Source organism: Lithobates pipiens, unplaced genomic scaffold (genome assembly GCF_037356315.1).
Source record: "Lithobates pipiens isolate NorthernLeopardFrog02 unplaced genomic scaffold, aLitPip1_a1.2 Scaffold_22, whole genome shotgun sequence".
Classification (NCBI taxonomy): domain Eukaryota; kingdom Metazoa; phylum Chordata; class Amphibia; order Anura; family Ranidae; genus Lithobates; species Lithobates pipiens.
The window spans coordinates 186,473,519-186,499,491 of NW_027507784.1; the positions used below are offsets into that span (position 1 = coordinate 186,473,519).

General features: G+C 42.7%; 1 protein-coding gene across 2 annotated transcripts in view; it reads right to left on the reverse strand.

Moving 5' to 3' along the window:
- Positions 1-25,973, reverse strand: part of SLC29A4 (solute carrier family 29 member 4) — a 118,164-nt gene that overhangs the window by 12,716 nt on the left and 79,475 nt on the right. For both annotated transcript variants that reach the window (XM_077448734.1, XM_077448735.1), the window contains 3 exons: positions 24,013-24,266; positions 22,820-22,943; positions 7,865-8,052 (listed from right to left, as the gene is read on the reverse strand). In XM_077448734.1, coding sequence (XP_077304860.1) covers positions 7,865-8,052; positions 22,820-22,943; positions 24,013-24,266 — 566 coding nt within the window. The remainder of the gene's footprint in view (positions 1-7,864; positions 8,053-22,819; positions 22,944-24,012; positions 24,267-25,973) is intronic.

Below are 25,973 nucleotides of genomic sequence, written 5' to 3' on the forward strand. Positions count from 1 at the left end.
TTTTTAATGGTGCTTAAAGCCAATTTCTGGTCTACTCACTGTAAAAACAGCAGGATCCTGGAAACGGAATAGGTGCGCGGACGCCATCCTTTCTCTTCACACATGGAGATGTAGGCCTTCCAGGTATGGTGGTATATCTTCCGAGAAGAAGATTTCCGTGCATAGTTGAAATCCGATAGGCCTCGGTTCCTTAGCACCTGGCTCTCAACGGCCATGCTGTTAAAACCAGCGATGGTAAAGCAGGATGGAGAATCGGACCTTGAGACAGAAGGTCTTCTCGCATCGGTAGTCACCAGGGAGAGTCTGCAACCAGGCGTACTAGGTTGACGTACCAGGGGCGCCGAGGCCAATCTGGGGCAATCAGAATTACTGGAATCCCCTCGGTCTCCACTCTGTGGAGCAGAGGTGGTAGTAGCTTTAGTGGAGGAAAGGCATAGATCAGTCGGTACTGACCCCATGGAGCCACCAGCGCGTCTTATGCGTCTTCCCAAGGATCTTTTGTCCTAGATACGAATCTCGGCACCTTCCTCCCTCCAGAAGATCCACGTGTGGTGTGCCCCATCGCAAGCACAGTAGCCTGAACACCTCCGGATGCAGCGCCCATTCTCCTGAGTCCAGCATCTGGTGGCTTAGGTAGTCCGCCTGCCAGTTTTCCACTCCCGGGATGTAAATGGCCAATAAGGCCGGTACATATCGCTCTGCTCACTGAAGGATGTGAGTGACCTCCCGTGCTGCAGCCAAGCTTCTTGTTCCTCCTTGATGGTTGACATATGCCACCGACGTGGCGTTGTCTGACCGGACGCCCTCGTGGTCTCCTTGACCATGTGGAGAGGCATAGCCTGATCGCTCAAAGCTCGAGCACATTGATCAGCAACTTGGATTCCTCCTCTGACCAGAGGACCTGGGTCGACTGTACTCCCGGTACTCCACCCCAGCTGGTCAGGCTGGCGTCCGTTGTGATCACTGTCCAATGTAGAGGTAGGAACGACTTCCCGGACAGAAGTGCCGGGGACCTCAGCCACCAGAGCAGGGAGTCACTGACTGACTGGCTCACCCAAATCTGCCGATCCAGGGATAATGGAGATTTGTCCCATTTCGTCAAGATCTCCTTCTGCAAGACTCTGGTATGAAACTGGGCGTACGGCACTGCCTCGAAGAAGGCCACCATGAGCCCCAGGACTCAGGCAAAAGCATAGCTACAGCCACCTGCGGTTCATCAATTGTTTTACCGCGGCTCTGAGAGTTGGCAGTTTGTCTGAAGAGAGAAACACTCTCGCTTCCATGGAGTCCAGCAATAGGCCCAAGCTCTGAGTCGGTATAAGCACCAACTTCTTTAGGTTCAACACTCAAAATCCTGCAGGGTTTGCATAGTGATCGCCACATCCTCCTCTAATTCTGAGGAGGAAGATGCTCTCAGGAGGCAATCGCCTACGATCGCGATCCCGCGTTGTCGCAACAACGCCAAAATTGGAGCCAATACCTTGGTAAAGACTCGGGGGGGGGGGGGGTTGGGGAGCTGATGCCAAGCCAAAGGGGAGAGCCACAAACTGGTAGTGGGCTTCCCCAACTGCAAATCGCAGAAACCTCTGATACCGGAGACATATGGGTATGTGCAGATACGCATCCTGGATGTCCAAAGATGAAAAAAAAAAAAAATCGGAAGTGATGTCATGTGTTGTAATGTATTTGTATTGTTTTTTTGGACGGCAACTGTACTGACTAAACAAAAATCGTGCTATCTGGTATCATACGAGAAAAATTTTCATGCTTGTCCGATTGAATGATATCAGATGAATATCAGATGAATGGTCACTCTTGAAAGCTCTGTACTAACGATCTGGTTATCGTATGATCACGCTGAAAGCAGTATTTTTCGTCAAATTTTCAGAACGTGCGTACGGACCATGAGGCAGCAACTACCTGCACAGCCCAGCACTCCAGTGAGTGCTGGAGGGGCAGAGCAGAGAGCCAATGACTGACAGTCACCAACCCTCCGGAGCCTGAAGTGAGTGATTAGAAGTGTTTGATTGCTCAGTTCTCGGTCTAAAGAGTCAGCGGGGGACAGATGCTGCATCCACCTAGGTGAGTAGAATTTTTTTAATAAATCCCGAACTTCCCTTTAATGATATTATGTTCAGTAGATGATGATATGTTTAAAGTCTTTGCAATTTTATGTTGAGGAACATTATTCTGAAATTGTTTGACAATTTTTGTTTTATTTAAAGGGGTTGTAAAGGTAAATGTTTTTTCACCTTAATGCATTCTATGCATTAAGGTGAAAAAACATCTGACAGTGCCGGCGCCCCCAGCCCCCCCCCGTTTTACTTACCTGACCCCTCAAAAGCCCCGCGCTCGCCCCCCACGTCCTCTTCGCCACTCAGCCTGGCCGCTGATTGGCTGGAGTGGATGAATTGAAAGCAGCGCAGCCATTGGCTCGCGCTGCTGTCAATCACATCTAATGACACGGGGGCGCCGGGGGCGGGGCCGTGTGATACAGCGAGCAGCTATAGCCGCCGGCTGTGTCACGGGAGCGCGCCCACAGGTGCTTCCCACCATGCGAGGGAGCTCGCATGAACGTGAGAAGTACCTGCGGGAGGAAGCCGAGACAGCCGCCGAGGGACCCCAGAAAACCAGGTTCGGGGCCACTCTGTGCAAAACGAGCTGCACAGTGGAGGTAAGTATAACATGTTTGTTATTAAAAAAAAAAAAAAAAAAAAAAAAAAAACCTTTACAATCCCTTTTAAGTTTATTGATTTTTTTTTCAATAGCAGATAGAAAAAGGTACAATCGGGATGGTTACATAGAGTGCAATAAATCTGATGTGGGGGGGTTTCCTTTCATATGGTGTGGCATAAAATAATGTTATCCCTACTGTTATAAATGAGAAACAGTGGTTGAGAGAGTAGGGAAAGCTACCAAACAATGGTGTCAAGGAACTAGGCCTAGAAGAAAGTAGGCCCCTGCCAAAATAATTGTCCCAAATTTGTAAAATGATTGCAATAATTAATGGTAAGGAATCCTTATAGGGTCTCTGTGAGGGTTTTATCCAAGGTAGAGAAGTGAGGTCAGAAACAATAGGATCGTTCTCTAAGGTAGTCTATAGTTTGATAGAAGTTCCATACCAGTCTAGTATTCTAAGCAATGAGGCTGCGTGGAAGTGCAAAGATTTATGAGGTAATGCTGCACCTCCTTTAGTTTAAGTCAGTGATAAGGTGAGTTTGATTCTAGATTTTTTATTTTGCTCTATAAAGTTGTATATAGCTTTGTTAATAAAAGAGAAAAAGCCTGCGAGTGGAAGCACAGAGACAATTTGAAAAGTATATACCAACTTAAGCAAAATATCATTTGACAATTTAAGATACAGCTTTTCAGAGACTGATGAGCCTCTGCCCACCTTTATTTCTAAAGCCGCGTACACACGTAGCCGTCTGTCCGACGTACTTAGTCTGGCGGACTTCCCGCCAGACTGTCCGTCGGACTTTCCGAACGGGCTACTTGCCCACACACGGCACTTTTTCAGCGGACTAATACGGTGTACTAAGTCCGCCGTACTATCCGCCCTACTTTTGAAATGAACGGACTCGCCCACACACGCGGAGGAAAGTCCGCTCATTTCGAGCGCGTCTCCAGGTAGGCGGGGCCCGCGAAAGATACGTCGCTGGCCCCGTCGCCTGATATGGACTTAAAGGGGAACCCCAACGCCGAAAAAATTCGGCGTGGGGGTGCCCCCAGGTCCACATCAGACCCTTGTCCGAGCACGCTACCCGGCCGGCCAGGAAAGGGGGGGACGAGCAAGCGCCCCCCCTCCTGAGCCGTACCAGGCCGCGTGCCCTCAACATGGGGGATGCCTTGGGGAAGGGGGGGCCGCGTGGCCCCCCCACCCCAAAGCACCTTGTCCCCATGTTGATGAGGACAAGGGCCTCTTCCCGACAACCCTGGCCGTTGGTTGTCGGGGTCTGTGGGCGGGGGGAGATGTACTGTACTGTACAGATGTACTGTATATATTATTAGAGGAGGATGTACTGTATATACTATTACAGGAGATGTACTGTATATATTATTATAGGAGATATACTGTATATACTATTAAAGGGTTAATCTGGTAAATATCATCAGACTCGGACATCAAATTTTTTTTATTTAAAAAAAAAAAAAAAAAGTCTTTTTAAGAACGTTCTTTCGATTTCCTAACCTTTAGTGGGGTCAAAACGACGTACATTTTCAACCACAGTGATGGGAAAATTTTGAAATAGTAGAAATCTTGGTCAAGGGAATTTTCAGACAGTGTATGTGGTTTTTGTTTAGAAATTACATTCATTTTAAAAAAACAGAATGTTAAAAACAAGTGAAAATTTCAAACAACATTCTTTCATTCCACGAATGTACAAAGATTTTTCATCTAAATATTCTCATCTGAAAATTGATCGGTGTGGCCAGCAGAAGGCTTGGTACACACCTATGCAGTTTGCTTTTGATCTGTTTCTGCAGTGCTTTTTGCTGTGTGTTTTGATTTTTGCGCCTGTGATTTGCGTTTTTGCATTTTTTTGGGACAATTTGTTGTTGGGCAGATTAAAAAACACAAATTGCTGCAAAAACGCATTACACGCTTTTCTGCAGCTTCTCCATTGAAGTATATTGAACCAAAAAAGCAGTTTTGCGTTAAATAGTCCCTGACCCTTTCCAAATACGCAGCGGCTGAAAAAAAGCATAGATGTGAGCGTGTCCCATAGGAAACATGTAAATGAACTGTAATGCGTTTCTGCAAAAAGCACCAAAAAACCTATAGCTGTGAACCAGGTCCAAGACGTTTAGTAATATAATGGGGTTAAAAAAACAAAAATTAGCCCTTTATAGCACAAAAAAAGCACATAATCACTACTGTAAGGGGTTCATTTTTTTTTTTTTACTGTAGAACTGTGAAAGTAATATTTACAGTAGCGATTTGCTCTTTTTGTACTATAAAGGGCTTTTTTTTTTAACCCCATTATGTTACTGGCCAATTAATTGATTATGAAAATAGTAATCGATTATGAAATTAATCGATTAGTTGTCGATTAATCGATTTAGTTGTTTAGGCCCTAGCTGCCTATTAACCTAGTTCGTTACAAACATGGAGTAGCTGGAAGAACATTTTGCATCACTTACTTTGCCAGCTTTTGTTGTCCTGTCTCACCTTTTTTGAGAGGTGTTGTTGCCATCAATTATAAAAATGACCGTACTTTTTTCTTAAAATAGTACATTTTCCCATTTTAAATATTTGATATGTTTTCTTTTGTTTATAAAATATGGTTTTATGATATTTTCAAATCATTGCATTCTGCTTTTTTGTAAGTTTTACACAGCGTCCCAATTTAATTAACTCTAGGTAGAGGCAAGAAGTAATTTATCTAAAAAAAAAAACAATACATAAACTTTCAGAGTTGTTTGTACCTGTACTGCACCAAAGGATAAAAGGGATTAAAAATACAGACACTTCTGGACCCACTAGGGGACCCACTGGTAGTTTATACTAATCTATATTCATGCATAGTGCTTTTATTACTTTGTTAACCACTTGCAGCCCCCCCCCCCCCGTTAAATAACGGAGGGACGATGCAGCTCTCATTTTGGGTGGACGTCATATGATGGTGACCCAAACGCCCGCTCCGGCACGCAGTGTGGCGATCTCGCCATGTTACTAGGACATGGCGCCCCCCCGATCTCTGTAAAGAGCCACTGATTTGGCTCTTTAACCATGTGATCGGCTGTGTCCACAGCCGGTCACATGTAAATACAGGAAGTGGCGGTAATCGTCTTTCATTGCCTCACACTGACAGAGTGTGCGTCAAGAAGAGCCGATCAGCGGTATCTTCTCACAGGGCAGAACAGGGCATGTAATCAGGGCACTGATAATCAGTGTCAGGATTACAGTAAAGCACCAGACGTGCCACCAATCAGTGCCCATGAGTACCCATCAGTGACACAAATCGGTGTCCATTACTGGTGCCAGTCAGTGCTGCCTTTTGTGCCCATCGATTCCTATCAGTGCCGCCTATCCATGCTGCCTATCAGTGCCCATTAGTGCGGCATAATAGTGCCGCCTCATTAGTGCCCATAGGTGCCACCTCATCAGTGCCCATCTGTGCAGCCTATCAGTGCCGCTTCCTCAGCGCACATCAGTGAAGGAAAAAAATTACTTACTTATTTACAAAATTTACTGACAGAAACTAAGAAAAACTTTTTTTTTTTTTTTCAAAGCAGTGATTAAATCCCACCAAAAGAAAGCTTAATTTGTGTGAAGAAAATTATTAAAAATGTATTTGAGTACAGTGTTGCATGACCACGCAATTGTCATTCAAAGTGCGACAGTACTGAAAGCTGAAATATGGCCTAGGCAGGAAGGGGGTGAAAGTGCCCTGTATTGAGGTGGTTAAAGGGGCATGATTTGACCCAAGGTCAGTTAATAGTTTAACTAAAGGTACATATAGCAGTGTGCTTACAAGCTCCTAAGCCATAAATCTGATCTTTATTTCTGTTACATTAAATATGGAAAGCAGATTTATGGAAAAACCAGAACAAAATGCCCTGCTCCTTGTTCCTTGCTAAACTGCAGTTAACACTGTTACACCTAAATTTTGCAAAGCCTTACTTTGGCCCTTAGAACAAATAACGATATAACTACAAATCACTTAGGATTTGGGGTATTTTAAAACTTATGAGTTTTACACTGTATTTACACATGTGCAGAGGTTTGCTTTTTTATGATGCTATATCACATCTATGCAATGCGCTGATAAAATTGTCCATGTCTGTTTTTTCATTTGTCAACAAATGGGCTTTTTAAGACAACAAATGTCAACTCATAATTATGCACATACAAAAATGCACCTTAAAACACACTGCACCATAAGTAAATGTGAATAAACTTGGGCTCCATTCACACCAGATCCCAGGATTTCACCCGCAATTTCAAATTGCTGCAAAACACACTTGCAATGCCATTAATCCTAATGGCACTGCAATCATGCCATGATTTTGCTGTGATTGTTACTCTGCAATGGTGGCAAATCACAATGCGTGACGCTGCCGCCCCAAAATGTTCCTTTTTGAGTGACAAGCATAGTGGGTAGCGACTGCAGCATGATTTACTTTGTGACATTCATTACACGATAGAGTTGCCATTAAGAAGTAATGGCATCGCAAATGCATGCCATGTTTTGCAGCAATTTGAAATTGCGGGCAGAATCGTAGCGATTACTCAGGTGTGAATGGAGCCTTAAAGCAGCTGTATTGCCCGCTTGGTCATTTTTACCTACAGGTAAGCCTGTAATAAGGCTTACCTGTAGTTAAAATGAATATCTCCTAAACCGGCACAGTTTAGGAGATATTCACCCTTCATGTAGCCGCTGACGCCAGCGGCGCATGAGTGCTGAAGGTCTGGTGGCTCGTGCCATAACGGAAAACTCCCATGCACATGCACAGGATTGACATCATCACGACTCAGGCCACTCACAGCGCCGGAGCCCGCAAACCCAGAAGAAGCGCAGAGGGTACATGTCAGCCCCCTCGGCAGTGACCGGGCGAGCTGCGGGAGCTTCGCTCTAAGTTAAGTATTTCATAATGTGCTAGACAAATCGCATAGCTGCACATTATGCTATTGTCTTGCAGGTTTTTTTGGAGTGGGGTTGGCAGTTTGCTACGTCTTTAATGATCTGACAGAGTCAGGAGATTCAAACTTTAAAAAAGCGCAAATATATAAAGTGTATTTATTTATATTCGACAAGGCACTGAACTGAAATTTTAGTGTCATACATATATATATGAAACAGCAGAAACATACATTGAATGTCAGGTTGTAAACAGAGGAAATGCTAAGGACACTTACCTTTCCTACAAAGTCTGACAGGTTGAATACTGCCATTATGAGAATAGGAAGCCACTCTCCCATTGTACAATTCCTAATTTCTGACTCCAAACCAGGAAAAAGGCACAGAGTGATGAAGTACGTCACACATATAGACAGCATGTAGGCCCAGATTACCTGTAACACCTGATAGCGGTGAAATAGCATATCTGCAAAACAAGTGTGTTACTTTATTATTTTATATATATTAATGGCATCATATGGACTATAACAATTTAAGTTTATTTGGCAAATAATAAAACTGACTTGTCGGAGCTGTTTCAAAGTGGCACATCAGTTTTGTTAAGGGATAACCTCATCATCTCTTTATTGATTATGTACATTGAACAGACCAAGCAAATTGCGATATTAATCACAAAACCACCAAAACAATCTTATCCTTCACAATAAAAATGCGGGACTTAGATTTTCTTCCAGGCTTGCATCCCTTTTCTTTTCTCTACTAAAGCGCTTCCCCTGCCCAATATTTCTTCCAGGTTGGGAAGGGTCTACCCAATTCAGATGCTGGTCTGAACATAACCTTTGCGACATCCACTCTCTCCTTACTCAGTCAGGTACTAGAGCTTGCATTACTTTCCCAAATATTTGTGGCTACCAGAATAACTATTGCTAGAGCATAGAAGACCCCCACATTGAGCATTGAGGCATTCAAGAAGAGAATCACAGATGATGACAATTAAACTCACTGTTCTACTGGAGTCTCACCCCAAGTTCCTCCAAATCTGACAACCATAGATATCCGTAAACCATAGATATCCTATTCCCAGCCACATGATTTAACCACTTTCTTCTATCTATATCACTATGCTGATTAACATACCCCCTTAGATTTTCTGACCCTTCCACTCTTCTGATTTTCTCTCTAAGTATCAACATGCTGCAATATATTATATTTCTGCTTTTGGGTTTCATTGTTTAGGTTTAATGTCTTAGATTATTCACAAATTCACCTGTAAGGAAACGTCACACACAAAAGAAACTTAACTCATTTGTCTTAGTGGCTGTGACGAAACGTCCCTACACTCCACTTGAGTGCTTTCGTCATATACCACTTCCTCCCAGTCTGAATATAAATATCAAATATTCCAACCGCTCCCAAGCACAAAACAAGAAGAAACTTGTTTAGCTGCTGACATGGACTGTTTATTAGAACCAGAATAGAGTCTTTTTATACACTTTTAACACAAGGGGTTAGATAACGAGATAGGGCTGGCTCCTGGATACTTCCCCCTCCCCTCTAGCAAAAACTTAGCAGACAAACAGAAACAGGACAATCAAGGTCAGTCAGCACGTGTTGCATTCGCCATAAGACCTCCGTGTCCATAGCTGCAGGGGCAGGTTGGCAAAGCACACTGTTACTCTACCACATTGCTTTCACTGGACTTCAGAGTTGTCAAATGATATTTCCTGACAGTCCCAGGCAAAGGGAGCCCAGCCTTGGCACTGAGCAAAGTCTAGCAGCCGTCTGTAGGCGATCTCCAGCTCCCATTCCTGAACGGCCAGAAAATCTATATCTTCCGGTGCCCAGTGCACTTCCGAGACATTCTCTGTAATTGATGATTTCATCGAACCGCACCCCAAATCTCTACCAAAGTTGGGGTCCCCTGTCAGCATCACATATAACAGTCCCAGGCCACCATAGCCAAAGCCTTGCAATCTGGCCCAGTAGTTGTTTGCTTCCCACATTGCAATTATTTTTTGTTTTTATGTATCACGTGATTTTATATTTTTTTAAGTTCTGTCTATCAGAATTTTTTCAATAAACCATCATTGGTTGTATTTCATCATGTTTTTTATGTTTTGTCCCTTTTATGGTGAACCTTTACGAGACTTCTGGCACCAAGTTCTACAGCAATTTATGGTACGGAAACTCTATTAATCTTCCCCATCTGGATACCGTAAGGAATCCCTAGAGGAAAATACCATCTGGCCGGTGTACTGGGGTGAGTGGCTGGAGCCCCCCCATAAGCTTGTAAGACACACTACTATATGGTGGATGTGTCCAACCTATCTGGTAAGAGTATCTACCTTCTCTACTTGTCTATAATCTACTTTCAAGAAGCTTTGAAGTCTGAGAACGTGACAAGATACTTAGCCTTGATTGCCATCTGAGGACTTTAACAAAGCTCTAGATGCACCAGAGTGATTAATTTTGGGACTGCTCTTAAATATTTTGTGGACTCATTCATTCACTCGTTTGTTTTTCAGATATACACATTTTTTTCACCTATTGAGATAGGTGCCTTTAAGCGCTGCACTAATTTAATGCGGTAGGGCTGGCTCCTGGATACTTCCCCCTCCCCTCTTTAGTATGTTAATTAACACAACGCTTAAGGCAGCCCAGGTGACCAGACAGTCCGTCTCCAGAGGTCAATGTGATCAACTATTTCAATGATCATGTATTGTTCAGAATTAACCACTTACCGACCAGCGCACGACGATGTACGTCCTATATTTGAAGAGGGATATCTCGGCAACGGCAGCAGCTGCTGCCACAACCAAGATATCCATCTCTTCAGGCGCCGGTCAGCTGTACGATAACGGTGGTCTCCGCGGCCCCTCCCGCACCTTCCGCCGCTTACCGGAGCCGTCGGTAGCGGCGGAGGCGATCGGGTCCTTTCGCTAGCTGGGTATGGAGACGAGTGAGGCTAAGATGGCCCCCACTCGTCTCTATACCATAGGAGGGCGGAAGCGACGTCAAAACGTCACTTCCGCCCATACCTCTTAAAGGTATATTTTTTTTAAATGTCATTTTTTTTTTTTTGTAGCTTTTTAGTCCAAATATGAGATCTGAGGACTTTTTGACCCCAGATCTCATATTTAAGAGGACCTGTCATGCTTTTTTCTATTACAAGGGATGTTTACATTCCTTATAATAGGAATAAAAGTGATCCATTTTTTTTTTTTTTAAAACAGTGTAAAAATAAATAAAATCAATTAAAAGAAAAAAGAAAAAAAAAAGGTTTTTAAAAACACCCCGTCACGACGAGCTTGCGCACAGAAGCGAGCGCATACGTGAGTAGCGCCCGCATATGAAAACGGTGGTCAAACCACACATGTGAGGTATCGCTGCGATCGGTAGAGCGAGCGCAATAATTTTAATTTTTAATTCTAGCCCTAGACCTCCTCTGTTTTCCAAAAAATGCAACCTGTAGAATTTTTTAAATCACGCTTATGGAGATTTTTGAGGCTAAAAGTTTGACGCCATTCCACGAGCGGGCGCAATTTTGAAGCGTGACATGTTGGGTATCAATTTACTCGGCGTACCATTATCTTTCACAATATAAAAAAAAATTGGGCTAATTTTACTGTTGTCTTTTTTTTATTCAAAAATGTGAATTTTTTCCAAAGAAAATGCGCTTGTAAGACCGCTGCGCAAATACGGTGTGAAAAAAAGTATTTCAATGACCGCCATTTTATTCTCTAGGGTGTTAGAACCCCCAAACATTTTATATTGTTTTTTTTCTAAGTAATTTTCTAGCAAAAAAACGGTTTTAAACATGTAAACACCAAATCTGAAAAAGAGGCCTGGTCCTTAAGTGGTTAAACAAACTGAGAATAGTCTTTACATATATCCTGGGAGATATTGTGGATAAATATTACTATCCCATTTTAAGTAATCCAAGATTCATTTTCTCAGTCTTGACTTAGACATAAGAGGTGCATGGGGAGCTGAAACAAGGGTTTCCCAACCTTTCCAAGGGATTCTGGGTTCCACGGGCCCTCCTGTCACAGTGGCCTTGGATAATAATAGTTTCATATATATTATTTCAACAATATTTAGCCACTTAACAACTGGCCCATAGCCGAATGACAGCTACAGGGTGGTTTGACAACTCTGGGGCATGCACACAGGAACATCCACGCTCACCGGGTTCATGGGCCAATGACAGCGACCCTTTACCACGTGATCGATCCGTCCAATGATGGAGCGATCACAAATGTAAACAATGCAGGGTCATCAGGAGTTCATCGCTCTCCTCACACCAATGCAGCGTGAGAAGAGAGGAGGAGAGCTATCGTGTGCCCAACTGTGAGCTTTTCCATATATAGCAGTGCCATTTGTACCACCAGTGCAACCAGGGCCACACCAGTGCCACTACAGTGCACACCAGTCCCATCTGCGCCCATCAGTGCCATCTGTGCCCATCAGTGCTCATCTGCACCACTGCAGTGCCACATCAGTGCCGCTGGTGTCCACCAATGGTGCCTGTGTCCACCAGTGCCACCACAGTGCTCATCTGTACCATCAGTGTCATTACAGTACAATCAGTGCCTGAATGTGCTACTTCAATCTTGGGCTTCTGTATGTGGTCAGGCTGTGTAAAAGTCTCACACATGTGGTATCACCATACTCAGGAGGAGTAGCAGAATATATTTTGGGGTGCAATTTGTGGAATGTACATGCCATGTGAGAAATAACCTGTTATAATTTGGTGTGAAAAAAATAAAAATAAAAAAAAATCTTCATTTTGCAAAGAATTGTGGGAAAAAATAACAACTTCAAAAAAACGAGTCATGCCTCTTACTAAATACCTTGAAATGTCTACTTTCCAAAAATTGGTAATTTTGTGGATATTTGTACTTTCCTGGCTTGTTAGGGTCTTGATAAATGAGATAGGCCTCAGTACATCAGGTGTGATCAATTTTCAGTTAGGGTTATTTTTACCAAAGATATGTAGCAGTATAAATTGTGACCCAAATTTATGAAGAAAAATTACTTATTTGCAAAATGTTATAATAGAAATTAAGAAAAATTCTTTTTATTTTTTTTACACAATTTTCAGTCTTTTTTCATTAATTGCACAAACCCAGAGGTGATCAAATAGCACCAAAAGAAAGCCGTATTTGTGTGGAAAAAAAGATGAAAATTAGTAGTACAAAATGGAAAATTGTATACTCACCTTACCGTAATTTTCCTTTCCTGACGCATCTTCATGGCAGCACACACTGGGGTTGTGACTCCGTCCCCACAACCTGACAGGATTGGATTAACTATAAATTTGAAGGGGAGACACCCTGCTGCATTCTCTGTAAATATCATCACAAAAGAAACAGGGATGGCAACTGTGTGCTGCCATGAAGATGCGTCAGGAAAGGAAAATTACGGAAAGGTGAGTATACAATTTTCCATTTTCCTGACGCCTTCATGGCAGCACACACTGGGAAATAACTCGCCAGTCGGGTGGGTGCAAGTAAAATAATATTTATTCCTTATAATGCTGAAGAATTGGCTCTAATGACGGATCTGCCGAAGTCGGCCATGGATAAATGAGCAGAATCCACCTTGTAGTGGCAAATAAAGGTATTCCCGGAGGACCACATTGCTGCCCTGCATATTGTCTCTGGTGAGACCCTGCAATACGCTGCCCAAGAGGTAGCCACTGCCCTAGTTGAATGAGCCCTGATGTCTTCAAGAATCGCCATATGCTGGGTGGAGTAAGCTTTTTTAATGGTTCTGACTAACCAGGATGCAATAGTGCATGAGGAGGCGGCTTGCCCACGCCTGGTTCCATGGGGAATGATCAAAAGAGAGTTAGTTTTCCTAAAAGAGGTGGTAGCAGTTAAGTAGTTCATGATGGTTGTTTTGACATCTAGTGGGTGAGGATTACCCTGATCATCCGTGAAGGATGGAAGGATGATGGTTGTAATGGAAGGAAGTTGCCACTTTGGGTATGAAGTGTTCGGAAGGTCTGAGGACTACTTTGTCAGGAAAGAGAACTAACTTAATGCTTGGATCTCCGACACTCTCCTAGCTGATGTAATCACAATGAGAAAAGACAGTTTTAAAGTCAAGTCCCATAAAGAGATAGTTTCAAATGGAACAAACGGAGGAGAAGCGAGAAGCGAGAGCATGGAGAACTATTGAAAGATCCCATGATGGAAAGACTGGCCTCCTGGGGGGTTTAATGTTTGGATTACCAATGGGTGGAATGCCCACTTAGTATCTGTTTTAGCTGACAGAGCTGATACCTGAACCTTTAGGGTACTTAAGCTTAGACCCTTGTTGACCCCCGACTGGAGGAATTCCAGGACCTGAGAGGGTTCCGGAGAAAGGGAATTCCATCCTTTCTGTTGTGCCATGAAGCAGAATCTTCCCCCAAATCTTTGAATAGATGGTATTGGTAGTGGCTTTCCTGGCTTGCATCAGGGTTGACTTCATGAGAACAGCCTTGCGCTCTTAGTCTAGCCCTCTCAATCTCCAGGCCATCGGGTGCAATTTCTATGATGCAGGATGTAAAAATTGACCTTGAGACAGAAGATCCGGAGTTATTGGGAGAGGAACTGGAGGTTGAAGGCTGAGCTGTAAGAGTGTCGTGAACCACGGCCTCCTCGGCCACAGTGGAATACTCGTAAATACCGTCACCGAGGATCTCCGAAGCCTGGATAGGAACCTCACAATTAACGGAGTTGGAGGGAATATATACCCCAACTTGAAGTTCCATGGGTGAACTAGACAGTCCACTCCCTCCACCGATGGGAATGAACCTCTTGACAGGAATCTGTGGCACTTGGTATTCGTCGGAGTGGCTGCTAAATCTACTTCCGGCGTTCCCCAGATTTCCATAAGGAGGGAGAAAGTCCGAGGGTTCAACCACCACTCGTTGTTGGATAGCGTTTCTCGACTCAGGCAGTCGGGTAGTATGTTCTGTGCCGCTGGGACATACACTCCTTTTAAACTTGTTAGATGTATCTGAGCCCATTCTAAGATGGGCCGAACTTCTTCCATCAAGGTGGCACTCCTGGTACCCCCTTGCTTCTGAACATAAGACACTGCTACTTGGTTGTCCATTCGAATGAGCACATTCTTGTCCGTCAGAAATGGTGCGAATGCCCTTAAGGCATAAACGGCTTCCCTGAGCTCTAAAATGTTCGAGACCAAACCTTGAGCCTGAATATGCCACTGGCCCTGGGCTGCCTGGTCTTGATAGTGGGCCCCCCAACCGCTCTGGCAGGCATCCGAAGCGACTACTTCCGGGTCTGGAGGGACTATCGGTTTGTATTTCCTGAAATTGCTCGGGCGCGTCCACCACCATATCGATTGCTTCACCGATCTGGAGATGAAGATGGTCTGACGCATTGAGACTCCATCCCACTGCCTGAGGAATGAGTTCTGTAAGGTTCCCATGTGTCACTGTGCCCATCGCACCATGGGTATGGTTGCGGACATGGACCCTAGAACACTCAGACAGGCTCTGGCTGGTAAGTGATTCCTTGATAGCAGCTTCTGCATTTTCTGTATCAGAGGCCGGATCTTCTCTTGTGGGAGCTGTATCTTGTTTGTTTTGGTGTTCAGATCTGCCCCTAAAAATATCATATTTTGTGTGGGTCGCAGACAGCTCTTTTCCCAATTGATTATCCACCCACTTCTGGAGGGTTGTAAGGAGGATCTCTCGGTGATGAATCAACGTCTCTTGATCCTTTGCTAAAAGTAGGATGTCGTCCAGATAATGGTGGACGCGTAATCCCTTTTCTCTGAGGAAAGCCACCAACGGTAACAATACTTTTGTAAATGTCCTGGGTGCCGAAGAGATGCCGAATGGGAGGCACTGGAATTGGAAATGATGTTGGTTTATGGCTAACCTTGTTGAGCATCTTGAGGTCTAATACAGGACGCAAATCCCCTGTCTTTTAGCAGAAACAAGGAAGAGTAGAACCCTCTTCCCTTTTGGCATGATGGGACCTCCAGGATCGCTCCCTTTTGTTTCAATTCTGCTACGTACTTTACTAGCAGAATCCTTTGGGGTATTGAGGATGGTACTCTGGTTGCTTGGAAATGATTTGGTGGGAGTCTGTTTTTGAATTTCCACCTGTGTCCGAATCGGATTGTGGACAATGTCCATAAATCCTTTATATGGTCTGACCAGATCTTGGTGAAGTTCCTTCTGTTCCCCTGCCGGGGTGGCCTTAGATTTCTGTATCCTTAGAAAATAAGGTTTTGTGTTTTTCCAGTCCCTTCTAAATTCCCTACCAGGAGAGTAGGACCTGGACTCTTTATATTTGTCCGGAAGATTACATCTGTAAACAGGTCCCTTCTGCGTCTTGGGTCTCCTGTCGGAGGGGATCAGGCCTGACTTCCCTCCTGTTACCTTGGATATGGCAGAGTCTAACTTGGCACCGAACAGATTTGCGCCATCATATGGAATTCTGCACCAATTTATTTTTGATGCTGTATCGGCCATCCACGGTTTGAGCCATAGTGCTCTTCTCGCTGTTACGGAGGCCAGCATAGCCTTGGCTGAAGATCTTATAATATCTACTGATGCCTCTGCTAGCTTGACTTCTTGCAGAGAGGAAATAATCTTTCCCATTTCAATGCCATCGTGTAGGTCTTTTTCTATTTTAGATGCCCATCCTGAGATGGCTGTGGCCACTGCTGCTGTGGTAATTGCTGGTCTACAGGCTCCCCCAGCCATGGAATATGCCTTCTTCAATTCTAGGTCCATCTTTCGGTTGAGCACATCCCGAAAGGAAACAGCATCCTCGATTGGTAGTGTGACGTGGCGGGTGAGGCGCATTAATGAGGAATTGACGATGGGAGCATTAATTAAAGGCTTCACTTTTGACTCTTTTAAAGGGTACATCTTGGCTAATCTGTTTGTAAGACTAGATCTTTTGTCAGACCTCTCCCACTTGTCTTTAATGAGATCCTCCAGCTCCTCTATAAATGGGAAGGATAACGGATCTCTTTTTAGGTTTGGAAAATATTTCCGTATTTTCTGAGGTTCTGCCGCATCATCTTGCCAGCCGAATGCTTCTTTAACGCCCTTTGCAAAGGGTTCCACCAGGGAAAAATCAAAGCCCACTGACATCTCCTGACCCTCATCTTCAGAGGAAGATTGTGATGCCTGAGTGAGATGGGGGTCTGCTGAAGACGTACTGGGAGCAGCTCTATCTAATGCTGGTGTTGTTGTTTCCAATATGGACTCCCGCACTGATTCTCTTATGAGGTCTGTAGCAATTCTTGCGTCTGCGACAGGCAAGTTATCTGGCAGTGCCGGAGCGCCGCATACCCAGCAAGCGTTTGCTGCAGGTTGGGTGTGGCGGCTTTGATATTGTGAGGAAGAAGATCTCCTGCGACTTGATCGACTGTGGCGTGAGTAGCTATGTTGTGAGTGGCTGTGTCTTCAGTGCCATGAAGGAGATCTTGAGCGGCTCCTGCGGGACATCCTGCTAGACGTATGGCTAGACCTTCTCCCATGGCTGGAACTTGCTCCTCTTGATCTAGACGGGCTGCCAAAAAAATGCAGCATTTAACGTCTGGCACTCTTTTTTTGTTCTCCCCTTCAATACTTACCTTGCCCGGTGAAGCCTCTTACCTAACTTGCTGATGGTGGTCTGCGTGGGCAGTGGACTCCATAGAAAAAAAAGGGGTGAAGGACAGTCTGAGATATAGAGAGAAATAATGTGTGTGCATATGTATGTGTGTGTATATATATATATATATATATATATATATATATATATATATATATATACACACATACAATTCACTTATAAATATAAATATATATATTATTTATTAACAAAGTTTATCTGCAAGAAACAATATAATAACAATAATAATATATATAGGAGTCCCACAGGGACTTACCTGGAGACTGCAGAGTGATCTACATGCAGAGGCAGCAACCTTCCTTAAGTTTTGCAGATTGCACAGCAGAATCACAGAGAAATACAGCTCTGTATTTGAAAATAGCGCCATTGCGGCGGCTAATTGACGCTCTGCGCATGCACAGAAGCGTCCCAGGTGTTCCGGCGCCATTTTGGATAAGGGAACACACATTAAAAACATAGGGGGAAAAAAAACACTAGCACTGCACGTGCTCAGAGTGGCCGAACCGCGCCATCTAGGCTGGAATTACAGCATAGAGAAAACACCACTGAAGGAGAAACAAACGGCGGCCATGACAGGGGACTACAAGAGACAGCAATCCCAAAGGTAGAGAAAAAAAGGGAATATAAACCACCACTTACTATAGGAATAAAAGATGGATATTATTTAAATAAGAGGAATTAATAGGCAAAAGAAGAAGGGGAGTCCACTGCAAAGGTAAAAAAGCTTCTTTAAAGCTTTGGTAATGCCAGAAATCCAGTAGCCCCTTGAGACCACCAGAGCGGGGGTTCCCTCCATAGAAGCTACTTTAGAGACTGTACAGGAGGGACTTCCAAACAGGAGAGGCTTGTACCTGCTGGGGCGAATGCGGTAGAGTCTTATTCATCTGTAACAGGAAAACTCCGTCCGTCCAACCTATCAGGTGAGGATAAAAAAGAGAATGCAGCAGGGTGTGTCCCCTTCAAATTTATAGTTAATCCAATCCTGTCAGGTTGTGGGGGCGGAGTCACAACCCCAGTGTGTGCTGCCATGAAGGCGTCAGGAAAGTGGAGTTGCCTTTAGTAAATAACCCCCATTGTCTGGATAAAAAAGTGAGTCATTGCCCAATTGGGGTAAGCGAGACCAAGGTATCAAAACACAGATATCACCTTCTCACCATTTGTTTGCCTACCTTTGAATGCATACACTAATTACCAAATATTGATAAGAAATTTCATTACAGCATTGTTTATTGTTTTGTTACTGAAGAAATAAATAAAAAATGTTACAGTTAAAAAAAAGAAAGTGAGTCATCAAGCAAGAATATTTGTGATGAAAACACTAAAAATGATCACAAATCCTGCACCGAGTATATTAAAATGACACTGAAATAATTTGGATTAACACAATTTCTTGGGTATTTAAAGTGGAGCTCCATCCAAAAGGGAAAGTTCTGCTTGTTTGGTTCTTTCCCCCTTCTGCTGCCACATTACATTTGGCACCTTTCCGGGGGGTGCCAACTCCTGGGTGACCTCACCGCAGCCAGGTCGCCCGTAAGTTCGACCTCTCTCCTCCTTCCCCCGGCGACGGCCCATTCACAAAGTGCAGTGCACTTCACACATGCACAGTAGGGAACCGGCTGTGACACCGTAAGGCATTACTGTCATTTTCCCTTACAAAGAAAGGCAGCACCCAAGAGCCAACTGAAAAATTGGCTGGGGTGTCGACATTGCGGGATCCCTGGACAGGTAAGTGTCCTAATATTAAAAGTCACCAGGTACAGTATTTGTAGCTGCTAACTTTCATTTTTTTGGTGGGGGGCTGGAGCTCCTCTTTAAGTACACATTAGGCGCAAAAAACGTTTTCGCTAGGATATGGATCCTTTTTTTTTTTTAAATCTTATTGGACACTTGGGTTCTTTGTTTTAGGTTGAATCTTGTAAACTAAAGATCAGTTTTTCAATAATGGGAAGGGGGATGGCACTTTAACAAGAGTGGCTGTGTAGCCAAGCAAAGTTACAGGGGTTGATAAACTCATGTAGGATTTCCCCACATTAAAGTGTGTTCTGCTCCATTGAAATCATTCATCTTCATTATCATCATTATCCTATAGATGAAAATGAGGCCATGGATTCTTAAGCCCCATACACACTATCAGATTTGCTGCTGATTTTTTTTCTTTCAGATTTACCAAAACCATGTAGTGCAAGGGCCTGCCTGATTGTATACACATTGAAACTCCTAAGGTTCGACCTCATATTATATGGTTTTGGTAAATCTGAAGGAAAAAATCGGCAGACAATCTGATAGTGTGAATGGGGCTGTACAGAGGTTTGAATCTGATGCTCTTTGTAGGTCACAGGTTTGCTCTTCTGGGTGAAATGGTAAGAACATTTTTCAGATTCCTTAATTTAATTCCTGGCTGCTCAATTAGGAAAATTCCCACCCAGGCCTCCATTCCAAGACTAATTAAAACAATTAAAACACACAAAACAACAGGAAAGTAATTTCTTTTTACAATTGTAGAACCCAAAAATAATTCTTGGAATTTAAAAGACAGTGATTTTTTATCAAAGCGCTACAGAAGACTTGTTAAAACTGACTGTTCAAGAAAGTGCACAATGTAAAGAATAAAATGTACATTTGTAAGGCTCACATGTACTGGATGTCAGAGGCCAGTGATTATTTCTATCAAAATGCTGCAGATGGTTTCTAAGCATTGACTGTTCAAGAACTACAGACTCAAAAGCCCACAAAACCATCAGTGTCTAGCTGGCAAGATTCTAATCTTTGAAAAAAAGAGACAAGACATGGTTGAATGCTTCTGTGCTTTAGGCCTGATTCACACCTATGCTTTTTTAGTGCACTACAGTCCATTTAACATGGTTTCCTATGAAACAAGTTCTGTAGTGCAAATCTGCGAAATGCAAAAAGCACTAAAACTGCATAGGTGTGAATCAAGCCTAAATGAACAGTACAGTGAATTTCTCTGACAACACATGCATTAGAATAAAACAATCTTGACTTTAAGTGCTAGTTCACACCAGATGCAGTTATGTGCGCTTTTTTCTGTGCTACAAATGAATGCAGTGTTTTCCATGTATTTCAATGGCTCTAGTTCACACCAGTGCAGTTTCCGGTGCAGAAAAAAAAGTAGACCGTGCTGCATTTTTTTTCTGCACAGAACTATACTGGAACCTAGCAAATTGTATCAAAAACACACTAGAACTGCGTGTGGTGTGAACTGTAAGCAAAAACTATGAGTGCACGTTTGTGGTGTGAACTGGCCCTAAAAATGCATGCACAGTGTTTTCCATGTATTCCAATGGCTCTAGTTCACACCAGTGCAGTCAGTTCCAGTCAGTTTCTGGTGCAGAAACTGACTGGAACTGACTGCATGGGTGTGAACTAGAGCCATTGGAGTACATGGAAAACTTTGTGCATGCATTTTTAGTGCAGGAAAAAAGCGTATGGAACTGCATCTGGTGTGAACTGGCCCTAAGGCCAGTTCACCTATGCAGTTTTTGTGCTTTTTGCATTTTGTAGATTTGCACTACAGTCCATTTAACTTGGTTTCCTATGGAACATGTTTTGTAGTACAAATCTGCAAAATGCAAAAAGCACTAAAAATGCATAGGTGTGAATCCAGCCTTACTCTAGGGGGTTGACATATCATGTGCCAGTGTTAAAAGGCTGCCTGGATATACCCCACACCCATGTGTAGGGTGTGTGGCCATCAGAAACACTATAAATCCAAAATAGCACAAATAGCACGCACACCAAAGATAGCTCATCTCAAGTGTTTACTAAGCTCTAATGCCGCGTACACACGACCAGACTTTCCATCAGAATAAACTCTGACGTTCTTTCCGACGGAGTTCCGACCGAACTGACTTGCCTACACACGATCACACCAAAGTCTGTTCGTTTCGAACGCGATGATGTCCGACGGGACTAGAAAAGGAGCCAATAGCTGCCCTTGCGTCGTATGTGGTCCATCGGACTAGCATACAGACGAACGGTTTCCTGATAGAAATTGATTCCGTCGGAAAGATTTAAAACCTCTATTTCTATTCTACGTTCTAGGTCCGTCAGACTTTTTATAAAAAAAAAGTCAGCTGAAGCCCACACACAATCGGAATATCCGATGAAATTATTCTGTCTGACCTTTTCTGCTGGAAAATCCGGTCGTGTGTACGTGGCATTAGTTGATGCAACAAAAAGTGTAAAACCACCAATGTTTCAGAGGTGACAGAGAATGTGCTAACAAACCAGACACACATACTGAACTATATTACCAAAAGTATTGGAACGCCTGCCTTTACACGCACATGAACTTTAATGCATCCCAGTCTTAGGCTCGATTCACATTTATGCATGTTGCTTTTGAGCGTTTTTGCAGTGCTTTTTGCGGTGCTTGCCGCGTTTTTGGACACGCGTTTTTGCCGCGATTTGCGTTTTTTTTCCTTTTCTTTTTTAACACTGTGGTTGCTTAGCAACCAGATATATACAGTGAAAAAAAACCAAAAAAAAACAAAAACGCAAAACGCAAATCACGGCAAAATCGCGGTAAAACGCGGTACTTGCATTTTTGATGCAGGTCCATTGACTTCTAAAAAAGTCCCTGACCCTTTCCAAAAACGCAGAGGCACAAAAATGCATTGATGTAAACATGTTCCATAGGAACCCATGTTAAAAAATGTCCTTGCATTTCTGCAAAATGCATCAAAAAACGTGCTAGTGTGAATCGAGCCTTAGTCCATAGGGTTCAATATTGAGTTGATCCTCCCTTTGCCTCTGTAACAGCTTCAACTCTTCTGGGAAGGTTGTCTACAAGGTTTAGGAGTGTGTCTATGGCAATGATTGACCATTCTTCCAGAAGTGCGTATGTGAGGTCAGACACCAGAAGGCCTGGCTCGCAGTCTCCAATCTAATTCATTCCAAAGGTGTTCTATCATGTTGAGGTCAGGACTCTATGCAGGCCAGTCAAGTTCCTCCACCCCAAACTTGCTCATCCATGTCTTTCCATGAACTGAACTGCAACTTAATTTATAGCATTTGCTTTATGTGTTTTTATGGATTTGTGGTTGATATTCTGCCTCTATCATTTAAAATAAACCTATGATAAAAATTATAGATCCTAAATTTCTTAAAATCTGCAGGGGATCAAATAATTATTTTCCCCACTGTATATATACACACGTGCCAATAATTGAAGGACCAAAGTGCACAGTAGATTGTTTAAACTTCTTCACGAAAAGGGGAGCCTCAGACAACAAAGAACTATAAGCTTTTAAAATAAGCATTTAGTTCATTTAAATAAGCATTTAAGGACATTTTATTTACATGTGGCTTTCCTTATGCCAAAAGTTATATTAGGGCATTTGCTGTCTGGTCTGTTGGTTGCCACTACAACGTTACTACAGCTAAAGCAAGGCTGTAAAACTGGAAACTTTATGGGAAGGAGCAAGAAAATCACAAATAAAAAAAATATATATATAAATATAACAGGGGAACATATGCGTTAATCTTACCAATGCCTAATATTTAAAAGATAGGTAACAATGACACAGAGACGCTTGATTATGTGTTGTAGCTTACCTTTGAATTTGGGCCAGCTGCTTTTTACTTTGGGCACTGGAACATCGAACCTGACATACGTTCTTCTAGCTGTTACATCTGACTGAAGCTCTATGCTATTTTCAGCTGCTGCACTTTTACTCTCCTAAAAGACAGTAAAGCACTTAATTATGAATTATAATATTTATGATACATACCACGAAACAATACAAGGTTTCTAAAACTATGAAAAGTGAATAATAAGGATTTTCTACACTTCGGGGTCTATTTATTAAAGTTTTCACACTTTTTTCTGATTGATTTGTGTCATTTATTTTAAACAAAGTATTTACTTTCTATAATATGTTATCTACATCACACACCTCTTGTTTATTCAACCTTGTATAGTAACAAATTAGCAGTGCTACATATTTATAATTAGCATGCAGAAGCTGTCAGTTTTTTTAGCCTGCACAAATTATCTTCACTTTTAAGTGGGGCGGGAGGGTGTGGCAAGCTGCATTATTTTCATCACAAGTCTCTGCACAACTTTTGCAGAGTAGTAGTGGAGTATCTGGTGCTGAAAGAACACCTGTATCTGGTACTATCGGGTAGAGTGATCTGTGCCCAACAGTAAAAATATAGTCCCGACTGGATGGGGGAGAGAAAGAACAGAGTGGAAGCATGTGATCAAGTAAGAATCACCACTGCAAGGGGGTTTCACTGACCAGTGCCGGGGAAAGTATGCTGCAACCTGTTGTTGGGACCTTGTATAAAAGGGTTTACCAGTGGGATGCCTTCCTGCAGCATTTGCACACTACTGTAGAGAAACAAGCCTCACATTTAAATAAAAGGTAACCTGGAACTGTTTCCAACACCTGCCATGTGACTGGTTGATGTTGACAGCAACCCTTATAACCTTTTGTCTACAATTCATGATTTATAGGGAAGGCCACTTAAGTCACAGTCAAGTCTGCTGACCAGAACTTTTAGCCCCATGATTAGGCTTAGTAGATCACAATGCTTGTGTCCATTCTGTTTGATCATTTAAAATATAGTTGTTAGCCACTTACATACCTGCCATTAAATTTGTATTTCTAAACCATTTTACCTTTAGATATGATACTTTATGCATATTTCCCTTGATTATTATAAAAAGAGATCTCAAATGTTTAGGTACTCTCAGAACTACACTGCTTTTGATGTTGTCTGTAAATATTAATGCAAACACTTACCTCTTCTACATAGGTGTTTTGATGCACTTGGTAACGGAAACTTGGTTCCATTGGGTTCTTCAACATGTTTTTAGCTAAGCTTTTATTTGTATAATATTGAACAAATCTTGTTCTTCTCACTAGAACATGCAAAACAAAGCAGATAAGCTCCAGGGCAATTGAAATTAAAAAGAAGATGATGGTACTCTCTTTTTCATCTGGTAACAGCAGCTTGGTGAAGATCCGGCTGAGTGAGATGATAACTCCTGCAGTACCTGTAATAAGAAATTAAATATATGTTATCCTTAGTTAGAGAGTGTAGACAATCTATAACAACAGTAAATATATATTTTGATACAGTAGAAATGTCCATTTTGCTCATCTTTTTCCTATCACACACCATTGTGAATATCTGTAAAATGCATGAAAGTATTGATGCATAAATACCCTTCATATCTATTTAAAAAATGTCTGTGGAAGTGCCATGGGTACTGTATATAAAACATAGATTATTCTAGGAATTATACTAATTTCAAGAGCATTCACTCTGCCAAACCATGTCAAAGTATGGCCTCTCTCCATCTTTGCAAGTCTCTTAATATATTCACCACCAAAAGACCATAGTTAAGCTCATATAGACACTTTAGGTCTGGGATGATATGAATCCCCAAATAAAATATAGAGTCAAAACGACAAAGAAAAAAGATTGTTGCAAAATGGATGCCATCCCTGAAGGAACATGGCTCGGCATCAGTACTGACTTATCAATATTTATTTTAAAGTTAGATAAAAGGTCAAATTTATTTATTTCTGCCATCAGTTCAGTCAAGGATTTGTGTGGACGAGAACGGTATAATAACAAATCATCCGCTTATGCTGAAATCTTATGTTCCATTGATCCTATGCATATCCCCTTAATCTTCGCATTTCTCCTGATCATACACAAAAAAGGCTCTAAGAACATCGCAAATAGTAATGGGGATAAGGAACAAACCTGCCTGGTCCCATTACATATATCAAAATAATCTGACAATTTGCCGCTAACCTTAACCCTTGCTCTTGGATCAGCATATAAAGCCAATACCCATCCCATCATCCGTTCCCTCAGACCCATTTATCTCAACACTCCAGCCATGAATTCCCAGCTCACCCTATCGAATGCCTTTTTGACATCCACTGAAAGTATCACAATCGGAGTTTGATTCAGTCCATTATGTACCCAATGTAATACAACATAGTAAGTCCCCTCTCGCTACCAAAAAACCCTCCCTAAACTTCCCCAAAATGTCCAGGGTTTTCTATAGAAACTTAAAGTACGATTATTGGGAGCGTTTATAGTAGCAAACGTATAACATTGGCCCTATACCCTGCCCATAACAAAGAGAAAATGTCCTTCAGAGTCTGCTCTTATTTCCATAAGTACAAAGGGACACTTATTATGAAAAGCTATTCTAACTCTCCTTGCCCTCGGAATGGGTGATGGTGCATGAAACCACTGATTATATGGGAAGAGAGGCAGGCGAGGGATTGACCCTGTCATGGAGTATGTCTCCTGCAGGAACACTACCTCCACCCCCAGGCGGCGCAGTTCATGCCAAAGACAACCCCTTTTACAAGGTGAACAGAGCCCCCTCACATTATATGACATAATCTTCATTCTAGCCACCATCGTCCCTGGACATATTGCTTCCTAAACCTCTTATTGCACCACTCCTCAAAAATCCACAAAAAACAATAACACAGTATGCAACCATATGTAAATCATCTTTTGCTTGGAGTGTTGCTGATTTTCCATTCCTTGTGGCCATTACTCTAAAAGGGTAACCCCACCGATATTTAACATCTGCAAGACTTCCAACAGAGGTCTAAAGCCGAGTACAGATGATCGGACGTTCCGACAACCAAACCGTGGATTTTTTTCTGACGGATGTTGGCTCAAACTTGTCTTGCATGTACACGGTCGCACAAATTTTGTCGGAAAT